General features: G+C 40.6%; 1 protein-coding gene across 1 annotated transcript; it reads right to left on the minus strand.

Annotated features, from left to right (window-relative positions):
* Window positions 1–77: 77 nt before the first annotated feature.
* LOC117256487 (alpha-1,3-galactosyltransferase 2-like) lies at window positions 78–16,019 on the minus strand. The gene is made up of 6 exons (XM_033625926.2): window positions 15,896–16,019; window positions 13,478–13,577; window positions 13,269–13,358; window positions 13,063–13,158; window positions 1,863–2,000; window positions 78–1,712 (listed from the first exon to the last, which is right to left on the minus strand). Exons 2-6 carry the CDS (start codon window positions 13,480–13,482, stop codon window positions 1,028–1,030), a joined length of 1,014 nt encoding a protein of 337 aa, XP_033481817.1. The 5' UTR covers window positions 13,483–13,577; window positions 15,896–16,019; the 3' UTR covers window positions 78–1,027.
* Between the last annotated feature and the right edge of the window lie 387 nt (window positions 16,020–16,406).

Genomic DNA, 16,406 nt, shown 5'->3' on the forward strand with positions numbered 1-16,406 from the left:
AAATTAAGTAACTATTAAATGCATTTTTTGTTTCTCTAAAAGAAAGACAGAAAGACAGAGACATGTCTGGGACAAGGTGCTTTGGGATATTATATTTCTCCTTAACAAAAGTCTTACAAAACGTCTTTGAAATAATTCCTTAAAAAACAAATACAAGTATTGTCCCTGCAGAAAAGCAGCTCATACAGCAGTAAATGTGACCCAGCCTGTTTGGAAGAATGCCACCTATACATCTGCTTAAAACTACTTGTTTACCAGCAAGCTCTGGAAAGCCTGCACACATAGTTTGCAAGGTTACAACTACAAAACGCATTTGCACTCATGCATCTTACTCCAACAGTATAAATGTATAAACGGTCAGTCATCATCAGCCATAGCAGTTCATTTTAAATGTCCTGAGTGAAACACAATAAACATTATACAAATATATAAATACATGAATGAACAAAACTGGTAAACCCAGTGTGAAATGCCAAGTAAACAAAATTTCAACATTCACTATTGAGAAAACTCCAGTGATCTGTCACTGCAATCAGTTCAAATTCAATTCAAAACTTCTGGCTTCTACTCAAGTTTTACAGAGTTCAGAATGAAAATCAGTTGCAACAGCTTGTCTTGTTTCAGGTCCTATATCTCAATAAACAGACAGATGTGTGGTTTTTATTTTAATGTCTTCTTCAGAAGACGAAATGAAACTGTCTGCATCCTGCATGACATTAAAAAAAAAAAAAAGGAAGCCATTATCTTCACTGTAGTTGTGGGTTATTTGGTTCATTTAACCCTCATTTCTGAGTGACAATAAATATATATTATGTGATGTAATCTAATGTAAATGTCTTTAGCTAAGCTAAGCGTGTAGCGGAGAGAGAGCGAGAGAGGGAATGACATGCAGCAAAGGGCCACTGGCTGGAATCGAACCCAGGCCGCTGCAGCAACAGTCTTGTACATGGGCGCAGTGTTTGTCAAATAGTTTTCATGCCATTTGTAAAACACAGGAGGGGATTTTACACACTGAATACTAAACACACTAAGGTGTGCGAAGTGTGTCGTAATGTTTCAGCGCCCAAAGTAGTCGATTGACTCGTATGTCACTCCTGTAGCCGATGCTGGTGTCCCAGCAGTACTCCGGAGAGAGCACCCTGCTTGGTTTGTGAAGCCACATGTACTTGTTGAGGTGACTCTCATCGTGCCACAGAGCCTCCACATTGTTCTGCTTGTCCTCCATGATGCTCTGGTAGCAGGCCTCAGTCAGTGCTTTTACACTCTTCCACGAGCCTCCGAAGATGGCAGCATGGTAGTAGAAGTCCCCACTTTGCATGAACGCCTTGGACTTTGGGTTGCGGTCGTACGTAAACAGCATCTGTGGGAGGTGGTAGTAATGGGCGTGGAGCAGGGCCACAGACTCGCCCAGAGCCTCTGAGCCAAATCTCCCTGTGAACACCTGATCCACGTCAAAGCAGAAGACGTGTGTGCAGCTGTGACGAATGTCTGACTCTATGACATCTGATATGGTCTTCATTCGCATCATAGAGATGTCCTGCCACCTGGAGTTCTTCTCCACTTTGAAAACCTTTATGCTTCGCTGAGGAGCGAGCTTGATGTCCGGCACCTTCTCTGGCACATCCGTAAAGACATAATATGTCACAGGCAAACCCAACATGAAGTGCTCCTCTGCGGAGTTCAGGAAGGTCGCCAGGTACACATCCAGGTACCTTTAGTGAAAATGAAAACAAGAACAAAGTCATGTTTTATTTCCTTACATTTTAATGGCTTCCGCAGTCAAACAAAAAGGCACTAAATGAAATTCAGGTGTGACGACACTTTATCCATACAGTTATGACACTGTTTATGTGGGAACCAACCTGCCAACAGCAAACACTGTGAGAGCCACAGAGGATCCTTTCATCTTGTGCGCTTGGTCGTAAAGGTCAGGGTCAAACATCCCTTCCCAGATGATGGGAGCATTCCAGGATGTACAAGTTTGCACATCAGGTCTGGACCTGAAACAAATGACAACTCAAAGTTATAAATATTTTAGAAATTAGGTAATTTCATATTTTGAGAACTCTGTAAATCTTGTTTAAAGGTCCAGTGTGCAGGATTTAGGGAGATACATATTGGCAGAACTGGAATATAATATAATAATGTTTTCCTTAGTGTTTAATCACCTGAAAATAAGACTCATTGTGTTTTCCTTACATTAGAATGAGCCATTTACATCTACATCGGGAGCGGGTCCTTGTCCATGGAGATCGCCATGTTGCGCTACGATGTTTCTACAGTAGCCCAAAATGGACAAACCACCATTGGCTCTAAACAGGACCATTTGCGTTTTAGCATTAGCCACCGTAGTTAGCAGCCCCCCACAACAAGCAGTGTCGGAGAAAACACTCAACATGAAACAGTTTTATTCAGTATTTTTATCAGCTTAAAACACTCGCACTGTTTTTAGGGAGAAAGAGACCCCTGCGGATAATTTGGTTCCTGGTAAAAACCTCCTGAACGTCTGGATCTTAAGTTATCAGATAAAAAAGGGTGAGCACACTGTAGTGACTGGTCCTGTAGCCACTACTGGATTCTGATTAATTTTGTTTTGACGTGTACTCGGGCAAGGCAATAAACCAACGAAAACTTCCTTTGCGTTTGAAATAATAATGTTCATTTAATTTCTTGCGGAAGCCACATACTTAATACTTGTCCACATAAATTATAAACAGAAAAACGCACAAGCACAGGCACAAGCACAAGCACAGTCGAAAACTGTTTGCTTCTCCCCTCTAATCAGCCACACCTGTGTAACACTGAGTAACCTCAAGTAACCTACCTGACCCCCCGCCAACATCCGGGTAGAGTCAGTAAACAAAGGAAATACTGCCTCCTGTATTTTGGAGGTACAGAATAAATAAATAAACACAACATGGCTCCTACACGCCAGCCCCTAATTGCGTCTGGCAGAAGACAAAGCAATTAAAAAAGAAAAACATAAATTAAAGGAGCCGTACAAATATGAATAAACTTCAAATATATGAATATGCATAAGAGCATAACCCAAGCTTTTACATAAATCACTGCACAGATAAATCAAACTGTGGCTTCACATAACAGACATATTTTTGTTACAGGTCTTTCTATCACATTTGTTTTGGTTTGAAGATGAACCACACGTACCAAACCCTTCTTATCTGGAAAGGTTTTGAGTACTCTTGTGGAGTCCATCACCATGACAACATCTCCAGGCATTAAACTCCTTTTTTCCTTTGTCCATTTTTGACGCTCTTGCAGTAATGGTAAATACTCTCGGATCCACCTTTTCCAAAAGAGGTCGGAGATGTATTGAACCTGTTTCCACCATCTCCTGGTGTACAGATCTGTCTTGTCAAAAAGTCCTGGTGGAAGAATTGGTTTCCCTTTCATGAGTAGTAAGTGGTTTGGTGTTAAGGCTTCAAGGTCGCTGGGGTTCTCTGACAGTTTTGTGATGGGGCGATCATTGAGCATTGCCTCTGCTTCGCATAGTACAGTATGAAATCCTTTATCATCTAATGTTTGTTGACGAAGCACAGAACTCCTTTCTGATCATTCGTATGAGACGCTCCCAGGTGCCACCGTGATGTGATCCAGATGGTGGGTTAAAACTCCACTTGATTCCTCTCTGTGATAAGGCCTTTTCAATTTGGTTGTGATTTAAAGCAGCCAGGGCTTCTCATAGCTCTCTCTCTGCTCCCACAAAGTTGGTGCCATTATCTGATCTTATGTGTGAAACTTGTCCTCTTCGAGAGATGAATCTTCTCAATGCGTTGATACATGAGTCAGTATCTAGAGAGTAAGCCACTTCCAGGTGCACGGCCCTGCTTGTCATACAAGTGAACACAACTCCATACCTTTTTACAGTGCTCCGCCCTCTTTTCACATTCACTGGCCCAAAATAATCTACGCCGACGTTAGTGAATGGCGGTAGATCAGGAACCACTCTCTCCTCGGGTAAGTCAGCCATTTTTTGTTCACCCATTTTTCCTCCATAAAGCTTGCAGAACAGGCATTTTGCTATGACCTTCCTTGCTGCAGAAACACCACTCGTGATCCAGAATTTTCTCCTTGCAGTGGAAAGGATGTGATTTCTGCCTCCATGGCCAAGCTGTAAATGGAAGTGACGGAGAATAAGGTGAGAGATGTGCTGGTCCTTTGATAGGATGAGGGGATGTTTTATGTCCTCAGGGATAGCTGCTTTGCTCAGCCGTCCCCCAACACGCAGAAGTCCATTTTCTAAGATAGGATCCAGTTTAAAGATGTTACTACTTCTGGGTATCTCTGGATTGCTGGAGGTTAGCGCAGCAATTTCCTCGGGGAATCTTTCTCGTTGACAGAAGGCAATTATGGCTGTCTCAGCCTCTGTGAGGTCTTCCAGCAAGACTCTTTGATTCCCAAGTGAATTTCTGAATGCTTGCATCTCCTTTAGCACATTCACTGGTGCTCCATTAGCACTTGTGTTAGCGAGCTGCAACTCCTTTCTCTTTTTACTCAGCTTCAGCAGAGCTCCTTTCAGCTTGATGATTCAAGCGACTGCGACCTTTAACCTTTGCCAGTCTGAGAAAAAGGTTATCAGCTGAGAAGTGGTATTGGTGCTGACAACTGTTGCATTGACCCTGAGGTTCCCTTTTACCTCTGGGTCATCGACAGTCACACTGAAATCCATAGGCGATTTTGGCCACTTCTCTTCAGGATCCCATAGAAACTCAGGGCTTTCCATCCATCTTTGTCTCAAAAGGCTTTCTGCCTTTAATCCACGAGAAGCATCATCAGCGGGATTTAAAGCTGTTGGAATGTATCTCCACTGTTCAACTTCCGTGTTATCCCTGATGGTAGCTATCCTGTTGGCAACAAAGGTTTGAAACCTCCGGTCCTCATTTCTGATGTACTTTAGGACTGATGTGCTGTCAGTCCAGAAGCAGGCTTTCTTCAATGGAAGCTGTAACTCTGATTGAAGCATCCTATCCACTCTGACAGCAACCACAGCAGCTGTTAGCTCCAAGCGGGGAATGGTAACAGCCTTAAGTGGAGCGACTCTGGCTTTACCGAACAGGAAAGCAATATGCACCATTTCCTTCACATTCTGCATTCTGAGGTAAGTAGCCGTACCATAGCCGCTCTCACTAGCATCAGAGAAATGATGCAATTGAGCGCCTTCCAAGTCCTTCGGGCTTGACACACCTGTTGACCTGAAAATCTGCCACCTTTTCCAGGTCTGTCAGCCACTTGTTCCACCTTTCTTGGAAAGCTGAAGGTATGGGATCGTCCCAATCACATTTCATCCTGCATAGGTCTTATAACAGCAGTTTGGCAGGAAGTATGAGAGGTGCTAGGAATCCTAATGGATCATAGATGGAGCTGATCATGGATAATATACCTTGTTTGGTGGAAGGCTTCTCCTTGACTTTCAGTTTGAATTTGAAACTGTCTGTTTCAATACACCACTGCAAACCTAGAGCCCTGTCCACGGGCAGCTTGTCTCTGTCTAGGTCCAGCTCACACAGGGTTTTGGATCTGAGCTCCTCTGGGATGCATTGCAGCACTTCCCTGCTGTTGCTGATCCACTGAGTTAGAGTGAACCCTCCTTTGCTACATATGGCTATGAGGTCCTTAGCCATGGTGACAGCATCCTCTTCAGAGGGCAGACTCTTCAGGAGATCATCCATGTAGAAATTCCTGTTGACTGTCTCGACCACAGCTGGTGAAAAGCTGGCCTGGTTGTCTTCAGCAGTCCTCCTAAGAGCATAACAGGCGCAACTGGGAGAGGAAACTGCTCCAAATAAATGGACAGTCACGGTATTCTACAAGATCTTGCTCCAGATTACTTTGAGGCCACCACACAAAACACAGGAAGTCCACATGTTCCTTTGCCACTTTTACTTAGTGGAACATGGCCTTTATGTCTGCCATTAGTGCCACACGATCCTGCCGAAACCTCATCAGGACCCCTACCAAAGAGCTGGTCAGGTTTGGGCCTTGCAAAAGCTGACTGTTGAGTGAGACCCCTTTATATTCTGCTCCACAATCAAACACGACCCGTAGCTTATGTTTTCGTGGATGGTATACACCATGATGCGGTATATACCACACTTTACCCTTTGTCGCCTCCAACTGGTGTTGCGGCACTTGTTCAGCGTAACCATTGTTTATGACCTCAGTAATAAAGTTGGTATACTCCTCATGAAAGCTTGCATTTCTTTGAAGCTTCCTCTTCAGACCAAGGACACGCTGCAGAGCAATGGTAAGGTTGTTTGGCATTGAGACGTCTTTCCCTCTGAAAGGTAGTTGGAACCTGTAGTGTCCGTCCTCAAGCTGAACAGAGACCTCCATTATTTCTACGAACTTCTTTTCCTCTCTTGACATTTCCTCTTGTTCTGTAAAGGACCTTTTGATGAAGTCGTAGTTGTATTGGCTAGTCAACAGCTCCTCTATTCTGTCAACCACAGTTCTGTTGGCATGAACTGAAGGGTAACCACTCTCACTATCACCATATCCGTGTACTGAACCATTTATTACCCACCCCAGTAAGGTTTTGATGGCGTAGGGCCCTTCACCCTGACTGTTAACCACCTCCCACGGTTCCATCAGTTTGGATGCATTGGTGCCAATTAACAGATCAACATCAGAATTTATGTGAGGGATTTTAAGCTCTTTCAGATAGGGCCATCTGGTCAGCTCCTCTTCACTGATTATGTTGTCTGTGGAGACAGGCATTTCTTTTTGAGTAAACACACTGGGAAGCTTAAAGAAATGTTTGCCGGATAAGTCTGAAATCTCCAGGCCTTTAACAATAGAACTTGTTACTGTTTTATCATGACCCATGGTGCAAAGATGAATCTTGGTCTTTTGTCCTTGAGTGTTCAACCTACGAAGGAGTTTTTCAGAGCAGAAGGTACCTGTACTCCCTGGGTCCAGGAAGGCATATGTTTCAATAACCTTATTTCCTTTTGTACTCTTCACTTGTACAGGCAAGATGGGAAGAATACCATTGCAGTGGCCAGCCCCTGTATGACCACAAGTTGAGAAAGTGGTGCAGCTTTCAGTGAACCTCTTTAGCTGCTCTGTATCCTTCTGATTCCCTCTTTCCTTTTGTCCAATGTGCAGAATACTGGGGTGCATTTGGCTGCAGTGTTTGCAAGTGATGCGCCTTTCACAACTCCTGCTTAAGTGTCCTGTGTTCAGGCAGCCAAAACATAGGCCTTTCTCCTTTAGAAAGTCTAATTTTTCTCTGTGTGATTTTTTACCCAGTTGATAACATTGTTCCAATACATGACCATCATGTGCACAATACAAACAAGAGGAAGAGTTGGTCTTGGAGACATCTTTTTTCTGAGCGTCTCCATTATTGTGAGCACTTGCTTTGCATTTATCATTAATGGAAACATGAGTTGCAAAAGTATTTCTTTTGAATTGTGGTTTCATTTGAGACTTACTTGGTCTTGTTATTCCTTTAACAGGTGGTGTGTCCTGTATGTCACCGAAGACTGGATCTGAGGTGATTCTGATCTGCTGCTCAATGAAGTTCACAATGTCTGGGAAACGTGCTCTGCGACCAGTTCTCACATATTTCACTTGCCTTTGTTCTCCATTTTTCTCGGAGTTTATACGGGGACTTCTGAATCAGGATTCTCATGTTAGCTGACATGCTTAGCTCTTCTAAATATTGTAACTCCTCCATAGCATTGCAGCATTCACGAAGGAAGACTCCATAAGCTTTCAGTGCTTTAGTATCCTCGGACTTGATACTTGGCCAGCCAATGACTTTTTCCATGTAGGCTGCTGTTATGTTGAATTCATTTCCAAAATGATCCTTAAGCAGCTGCTTCGCTACAGCGTATCCTCTTTCAGCGGTCATGTGAAGGCAGCTGCGCACAATGTCCCTTGGCTGCCCCCTTGTGTACTGCTCAAGGTAGTACAGACAGTCTCCTTTACACTTGGTCTTTGCCTCCACACAGTACTCAAATGCCTTCATGAATGAATTGAACTGCAGAGGATCTCCATCATTGGAAGTTGGAATTTCCCGATGTGGCAGTAACTGTGATGTTTGCATTTGAACAAGAAGAGCCGTTATATCATTTTGTTGTTGCAACACACTGTAGAGGTCTCCCACTGATTGATTTTGACCCGGCACAGATGGATTGCTTTGTGTGACAGCTGGATTTTTAGGCAACTCAAAATGAGGCGGTTGAGAGCTTGAGACGACAGGTGAGCTTATTTGCGACACAAGAGGCTTTGAGATGGTGTCGACTAGATAAGCTGTGGGGTCCAACTGCTGACTGTAGTGAACTGTGTTTGGATCAAATGCAACCTCATTTTTTGACAACGGCTCAGCGTAGCCTTGTAGTGAATGATGAGACACGTGCTGCTGAGAGGGCTGAGGCACAAATTGTAAGGCATGTGGATTGAGGAAAGCAGGATTGGTTTTAGGCTTAGCCCCTTTGTTGAAATAGGACTCCATTCCGTCCGAGTGCTTCGATGCAAAGCTGCCTCTACTGCTGCCGCTGGCCTGTAGCACTACCAGCTTAGCACTAGCGACAGCTATCTCGGTGTTCAACTCAAGTTGTTCTTTTTGTCTCTTTAACAGGTGTTCCTGGGCCTCCAGAGCATGTTTATTCTTTAAAGCAGCAGCACGAGCCAAGAGTCCAGCCCTTTGTGCCTCCGCTCTTATACGTTCAGAAGCTGCTAAGGATTTGCTGCTAGAGGAGGAACTGGCTGTTGAGTAACCTTTATGACGTGATGACTTCCTGGAAGATTTTGAAGCAACATTTGAAATGCTATCATGAGGTTCAATCTGGATCTCCTCCTCCTCATGACCACCAGCAGCAGCTTTATTTTGAGCCTCCACTCCATTTTTATTTACATCATCCTTTTGATCATGGGCTGCAGCTTTAATTTCTGTTTCCTTGTTGCCCACAGCAGGAGTTTCACCTTTTTCTCCATGACTGTCAACTGCAGTTACACCTTGAACCTGTTCCTCGGTTTGCTCAGTGTAATCAACCACAGCAGTTGTGCAACCTTGAATTTCAGCCAACCATTTCATTGTACCAGCAATAAAATCATGGACATTCAACATTTTTGCGTGAAACCATATATCATGCTTTGTTGCAGCATCATCAGGCAATAGACCCAACAAAACCTTATGCACTTGGTGTATTTCTTCAGACAAACCCACAAACTTGTTTAATTCACCTTTGACCTCATTTGCATGTTCTTTACCTTCCATCAGAACAACAATAGTTTGTTTTAGTTTAGACAGTTTATTTATTTTAACCTTTCTTTTTCTAAATTGCTTATTTTTTCCAATAAAGCTTTGGTTGTTAATTTCACCTCACGCTTTTCTTTTTTCTCAGTTTGTGCATTTACCTCCCCACCCACATTAAGGTCAGTCTCACTCCCAGAATGTCTGTCCGGTTTCTCCTTTTCTGTCATGTTGGCCAAAAGTCAAAAGTCAACACTTTATTTTATCAGCACAAAAACGCATGTCCCGACGCGCAAATGTATATTCAAGGCAGTTGCGAGTCCGCTACCAATGCATTGGATTTGCACATATTGTACCGTTATGTGTGCACACACTATTTACAATGGCCATTAAATAGACGTCAGCGCTGAACCTGATTAATTTTGTTTTGACGTGTACTCGGGCAAGGCAATAAACCAACGAAAACTTCCTTTGCGTTTGAAATAATAATGTTCATTTAATTTCTTGCGGAAGCCACATACTTAATACTTGTCCACATAAATTATAAACAGAAAAACGCACAAGCACAGGCACAAGCACAAGCACAGTCGAAAACTGTTTGCTTCTCCCCTCTAATCAGCCACACCTGTGTAACACTGAGTAACCTCAAGTAACCTACCTGACCCCCCGCCAACATCCGGGTAGAGTCAGTAAACAAAGGAAATACTGCCCCCTGTATTTTGGAGGTACAGAATAAATAAATAAACACAACATGGCTCCTACACGCCAGCCCCTAATTGCGTCTGGCAGAAGACAAAGCAATTAAAAAAGAAAAACATAAATTAAAGGAGCCGTACAAATATGAATAAACTTCAAATATATGAATATGCATAAGAGCATAACCCAAGCTTTTACATAAATCACTGCACAGTGATTGAAAGAGACTGTGTGTAAATATGACATTTCCTGTGAAATCGGAAGTGTATTTTGAAAAAAAACAATGCATGTAACAGGCAGAACTTGACACAGTGTCCCAGAAGTCAACAACCAACGCACCCAGGGTAACTTTCACGTCGTATGTGGGCGTGGAAAGTCCATGACCAAATGTCGATATGTGAAGAGGTCGGAATGAGAATGTGTTGAAGCGTCTGAACAATAAACACTTAAGACTCCTAAACTGGAGTTCACACTTGACATATGGGTGAAGTTTCAGCTGGTTGCAGTCTGCAGTCGTCACTGCTAGATGCCACAAAATCCGTTAATACAGCAGGTCACAGGTTTCTTTTTGTTTGCAATAGAATGATGAAAATAAATACATGGATTTAAAAAAAAAAAATCTCCCAAAAGAATTACACACATCTCTCTACACTGAACTCACTTTCTCACAGCTCTTTTTCACCAACATGCAGCTCAGCATCTCACATCCAACATGCACACAGATCACACACATCACACACAACAAACAAAAAAGTATTTTCTATAATCAACTGTAGCAAAGTGACACATCACCTGGAGCACAATGACCTAAAAAAACATTAACAAGCAGCAGCATTACAGTAAGTTTCACTTCTGGACTTTAAGTACTTTAGTTCATCGTATTTTTTTTCCTGAGCCAAGAGTCAGTAAATGTCACAAGAATTCTGCAGCATGTGCAGGTTTATTTGATTAAACTAAAGTTATTCTTGAGAGACAAAACGATGTCACTGATTGGTTGCTTCTTTTTCCTCTGCTCATTTAAAATTGGCTTGTGAGTGAAATCATCAGTGCTCCTTGGCTGAAGTAAAACACAAATATTCTCGGCCGTCAGCTTTACTTCTGAGAGTACGAGATATGGTGCTAATTGGTTTTATGTAGACAGGACACTTTTGTGAGTCATCACAATGCCTGGCATTATTTTCCACTTGCTTTGATGACTGAGAGTAGATCAAATATTTAGAAACCCTTTGAAATTGCATTTTAAGTTTCACTGCCAACAGATTTCTTTTTTTTTTTAAAGCAATGCGGTGCTTTTATCTTTTATCTCGGAAATTGGATTGGTGTAATGTAAGAAATGCCATTTTAAAGATTTCTCACAAAGTGTTCTAAAGAGTTTCAACTTTTAGTTATATATTTTTATTCAGGGGTTTATCGCAAGCAGACAACCAATTACCAATTGCTAAAAAAAAAAAAGAAGAATATAGTATATACTTGCAGGTACAAAGACTATTGTGGGTTTACAGCAGTTTAAACAGCAGGACTTAAAACCTTCTTTCCTCATTATTCTTTTTTAAACAGTGTGTACCCTATAACATTTTCTTTAACTATTTTACATCGTGAAAAAGGGATGTGTAACAAAGGTATACATGATCAAATTGGGAGACATTCCAGTACATAATTTCTAAGCTGGTTAGAAGACCAGGCATTGTCAATTCCAAAAAATGTGTCCATGACTGTCGCACATAGAGGGTCCAGTTTGACCACAACATTGTAAAGCTATTCATTTGTAGGTGAAGTGAGAAGGTAATTTTTTCTGTATATTTGAAAGTGTTTTAACTTCAATATGTGCACGTGACCGTACGGGCACCTGGGGGCTAAGACGGAAAATAGACCCTCCAGAATAACAAACATGAGAGCAAAGACAACTGGAATGTACATACAATATACGTATATGTAGGTGGAGGTGAAACAAATAGCCAAACATATTGTGTCTGCTCTTGTTCATCCCCCTCTTAAAGACCACACTTTAGAGCCGCTGCAGCGACCAAGAACATTAACAAAAAGTCTTTCATACCAAATGTAATAACTTTGCTAAACTCACAAACATCATTTGCACTTGAACCAGGTCTGTGATTGTTGTCCGCACTGTGCATGTTGTGTTACTTATTGTATGTATTGACATTTTTCTACAACGTGCCAAATTTGTGGACAATAAAAATTATTACTATCACTGTGACCAAGTACATTTCACTCTATAATTCTTAATATGCTATATTGTAAATTTGTCTTCTCAGTTCAGTTTATTAATCATTCAGTCTTAAGAATGTCCTAACACTAAATATGCTAAAATAATGCACAAAAAAACAAAAAAGATCTTTGTTTTGATCATTTTACTGTATAAATGACCTAAAAATTATTAATCAATCATCCAAATAGTTGCAGATGACATTTCTGTCAATCCACTAATCAGTTAATGGACTGATTGTTTCAGCTCTATTTCATTTATCAACTCTGTTAATCGTGATGTGCAAGACAACATCCACATTTAAAAACATTAAATATTGCAGAAATATACACATCGAGGTTTTATACATTTGTCAGAATCATTATTAAGTGTTTTCCCTCAGTTGCGCTGCATCCTAACAGGTACATTTATAAAGAAACTAAAGGAATCCCTGTGGAGAAATAAATAAAATTACTGTTCTTGCTTCTGATCTTTATTATGAAGTATAAAGCAGATGCCCAGCAGTGTGTGCATGTGAAAATTGAGGCCTGGAACAGAAACCTGTGGCCTCTACAGCAACCAGTAACCACAGACACCTACATCTTCTCAGAAAAAATATAAAGACGGGAAATGCCAAAGACCACCAACTTTTTTTTTAATGTCTGATTTGAAACCTGCGGCTTCTGAATATGTCAAACCAGTGCTATGTTGGTTTGACCTTCCAAGCGAGAAACATCTTAAAGGTGTAATCTGCAAACAGCGGCAATGTGACTGTCTGTGCAGCCAAAGCTTGAGAGAGTACTTCACCCACAAAATGATTTGAGGCAGGTAAGAAAAAACAAGTTTTATCCACCATTTCAAGGTAACACTGCATTACTAACTGACACACAAAATATCATTTTGTGGGCGAAGCTCTACTTTAAGGTCTTAACAGTCTTACCAAAGATCGAGGGTGGCGTCCACACTGCAGTCCAGACTCAGCATCTTTGTACTTTCCAAGGAGCATTTGTCCATCGGCAGGAGGCCTATTAAAAGCCTGATATGAAAAACAAAATTTACAACCAAATCTAAATAATGTAATGTTTGCATTATTGTTAATAATTAATCTAGTATGTGGTTTCTTGTTAAATATAAATACAGACTCACCTCATAGATGGAGATATTAAGTATAAAACACAGAGCGTGACAGGAATGCCAAGGAGACACTTCAGAAGAGTCTTCGTCCTCTGAATGTGTCTGCAGGGAGAGAAAAAAACACAAAGACAGACAGATTAAACAGAAAATGCTGAATCCTAATTCAGAGGATGCAAAACTGTGTGGCCCAACAGCCTCAGCAATAAAAAGATATTAGATACCCCATTGTTGAAACACTCTGGTGTCCAAGCTCTGCAGACCCTGAACTCTGTTGAGGAGGAATGTGAGGGCAGCTGAAGGTTCATGGAGGAAATGGCGACTCTGAGATAAGAGAAGGAGGAGCTACACAGTTTACCTTTTTAAAGCGATGATACCTGAGTAAATTATGATCCAAAAAATATATTTTTCATTACTTTAAAGATGTTTTTTTTTTAATTTAACGACATAAAAAAGTAAATGCATTACACAGTGAGTTTATTAACATTGTTTAAGTCCACCATTGACTTCCAATCATGTTGTATATTAAACTAGGTGTCAAATGATAACTAATTCTCATTAAAATCAAAGAGCATGTGATGGTCATTTACTCAAGATAATTCAAACAGCAACGAGCAAAGTTAATACTCGGTATTTGACATCTGTATTTTAAACAGTATAGTTTAAAAAAGACTTTGAGAACTTACATTTTATTTATTGTACATGCTGTTTTCTGTAAATATTGATTCTGCATTTTTAGACTTTGCACTGTTTTAAAAGGAAACTATGCCCATTTTTAAAATGCATACATGTTATATGGTCTATGACAGTACAAAAATATTAGTTAACATAAACAACTCTCTCCCAAATCCAAAAACTAGAGTGCTAAAACTCAAATTTGTGATGTCATTGGGTATAAAGTCTGAAGCTTTTCTGATTCAGAACTGAGAACACCTCAGTAGAATAAAACTCATTATGTAGATCTACAAAATAAATCAGTCTCCATTCACTGTCAGTGAAGCAGCTTCAGACTTTATACTTGCTGAAATCACATTTTTGAGACTCACTTCGCTGGTTTCTGGCTTTGAGAGCGAGCAGCTCATGTTCACAAATATTGATTCCCCTTCCCTAAGCCATGAAAATAATATATAAGAATTTTAAATTCTTATATATTATATTAAATGTGAATGGCCTATTATAGATCGTATCAATGATCAGGGTCCCCATTAAACTTAGTAAGATGGTCTAAAAATGGCTGCCAAGTCTGGTAGAACTTCTTAAGATTGTTCATCATGCTGTATCGAATTTTCTCCATGTGCAGTACAGAGGTAAGTTCTGTCAGCCATGTCTTGAAAACGGGTACAATTTCTGACTTCCAGTGCATCAAAATCAGTCTCTTTGCTGTTATCATTCCATACACAATAGTGTTCTGGGCAGGGAGGGTATGAGTCAGTAAAGACAGAGAATAGCCAAACAGTGCCACCTCTGGCTCAGGCTTGAACACACAATTATACATTTCAGAAAACCATTTGAACACTTTACTCCAGAAATCATGCAACTTTGGACACGTCCAGAAAAGATGGGCTAGGGAGCCATCAGCAGACTTACAGCGATCACATAAAGGAGAGATTGTAGGATAGATTCCATGTAACTTAGTTTTTGAGTAGTGAAGTCTATGCATGACCTTAAATTGAATTAACTGATGTCTGACATTAATTGAACAGTACTGAATCCTACTGAGGCTCTCCTCCCAAACATTATCATCAATCTGTACTTCCCTTCAATATTCACACATGTTCAAAATGTCCCCCTAATATATTCATAAAAATATAAATGGCTACAGCCTTGTTCCTTGTTTCTGTAGCAAAGCTACTCATGAGGCAGAAATATTTGCATATGTTACACTGATTTAATGAATTCAAAAGAAGTGTTGATATTATGGTGTGAAATACTGAAAATCAGACACTTTCTGTTAAAGAAGAAGTATGACAGATGATGAATCAGACGCTTTCTGTTAAAGAAGAAGTATGACAGATGATGAATCAGACAAGATGTTTGCAGCTTTTACAGCTTTCAGTGTCTGATGTTGTGAACACATTTTAGTCTGCACCAGCCCAGCCTTTAAGAATTTATGTTACCTGTATAATTTTTGCAAATTGGTGAGTTTTCATCAGCAGCACTTGGACTGATTACATTCAACATTAATACTTCTCCATTTCCTCAGATGTTAATGTTTGTATTTTGCATAGAGGCATAATGGCATTATGTAGTTGCTGATCATGTAACATAATAATAAAATGAAATGAAATTAAAAATATAATTAATTTGAATGTTGGTAAACGTGAAGAATAAAATCATCTTTTCCCCTTTAATATGCTTGTATATATGCTTTATAGTTTTTAAATTTTATCATGAATCTCTGGTGGAGTTATTTAAGAAATCAGGTTAGTTGACACACTAAGAGTTCGTTATATGGAAGATGCAGGTAAAAAACATTAGAAACTGCTGGAGGTTGTAGTCTGATTTAAATAGCCTGATCATTTGTTTTCAAATGCAAATTAAACTGAACTCGTTAGACTTCAAGTAAACCAAGAAGCTGTTGATCAGCGAGCAGGTTCCTACACACAACGATTAATCTGACATAAAAGGTGTTGACAATTTACCTGTGAGTCGCTGTCACCCACATACATCCATAACTCCGCTAACAAAAAAGATTCACAGGCTGATAGTGGTTTTAAAGGTTGTGGCTCACTCTAGTACAGTCCTGTGCGTCCTCAGTATAAGTGGGAAGGGCGTGTCTCAGTGTAATGATCTCCTCTGGAGTCAGTTTACAGCTGAGGCATGTGGGCCAGGCCGCGCACAGGTGAGTTTTTCTGCTGTAGTCTACCTGTGCAGAGATGTTGGGCTGGCTGCTCCACAACACAACACAACACAACACACGAGGCTGCAACAGTGACAGATTTTTTTTCCCCCGAGATTTCCCGAGTGACAAATTGCACTTGGCAGACAAGGTACAATTTTTAGGGGAAAAAAAGGAAGCAATCACTTTACAAAAAGTTCAAAATGACAAATCTCACAGTTCAAACCTGAAGAGTGAGTCTGTGTCAACACACCTGACCTGAGGTGCAACATGCACAAAACTCACAAAGGCAGAAACATGAAACTCTTCACGCA

Source organism: Epinephelus lanceolatus, chromosome 1, assembly GCF_041903045.1.
Source record: "Epinephelus lanceolatus isolate andai-2023 chromosome 1, ASM4190304v1, whole genome shotgun sequence".
Lineage (NCBI taxonomy): Eukaryota > Metazoa > Chordata > Actinopteri > Perciformes > Serranidae > Epinephelus > Epinephelus lanceolatus.

Excerpts from the sequence above, each read along its gene's own strand:
- LOC117256487 (XM_033625926.2), bottom strand. Across the intron at positions 13,159-13,268 it reads TTAATATCTCCATCTATGAG|GCTTTTAATAGGCCTCCTGC; the intron begins GTGAGTCTGTAT and ends TTTTCATATCAG. Across the intron at positions 1,713-1,862 it reads ACAGTGTTTGCTGTTGGCAG|GTACCTGGATGTGTACCTGG; the intron begins GTTGGTTCCCAC and ends TTTTCACTAAAG.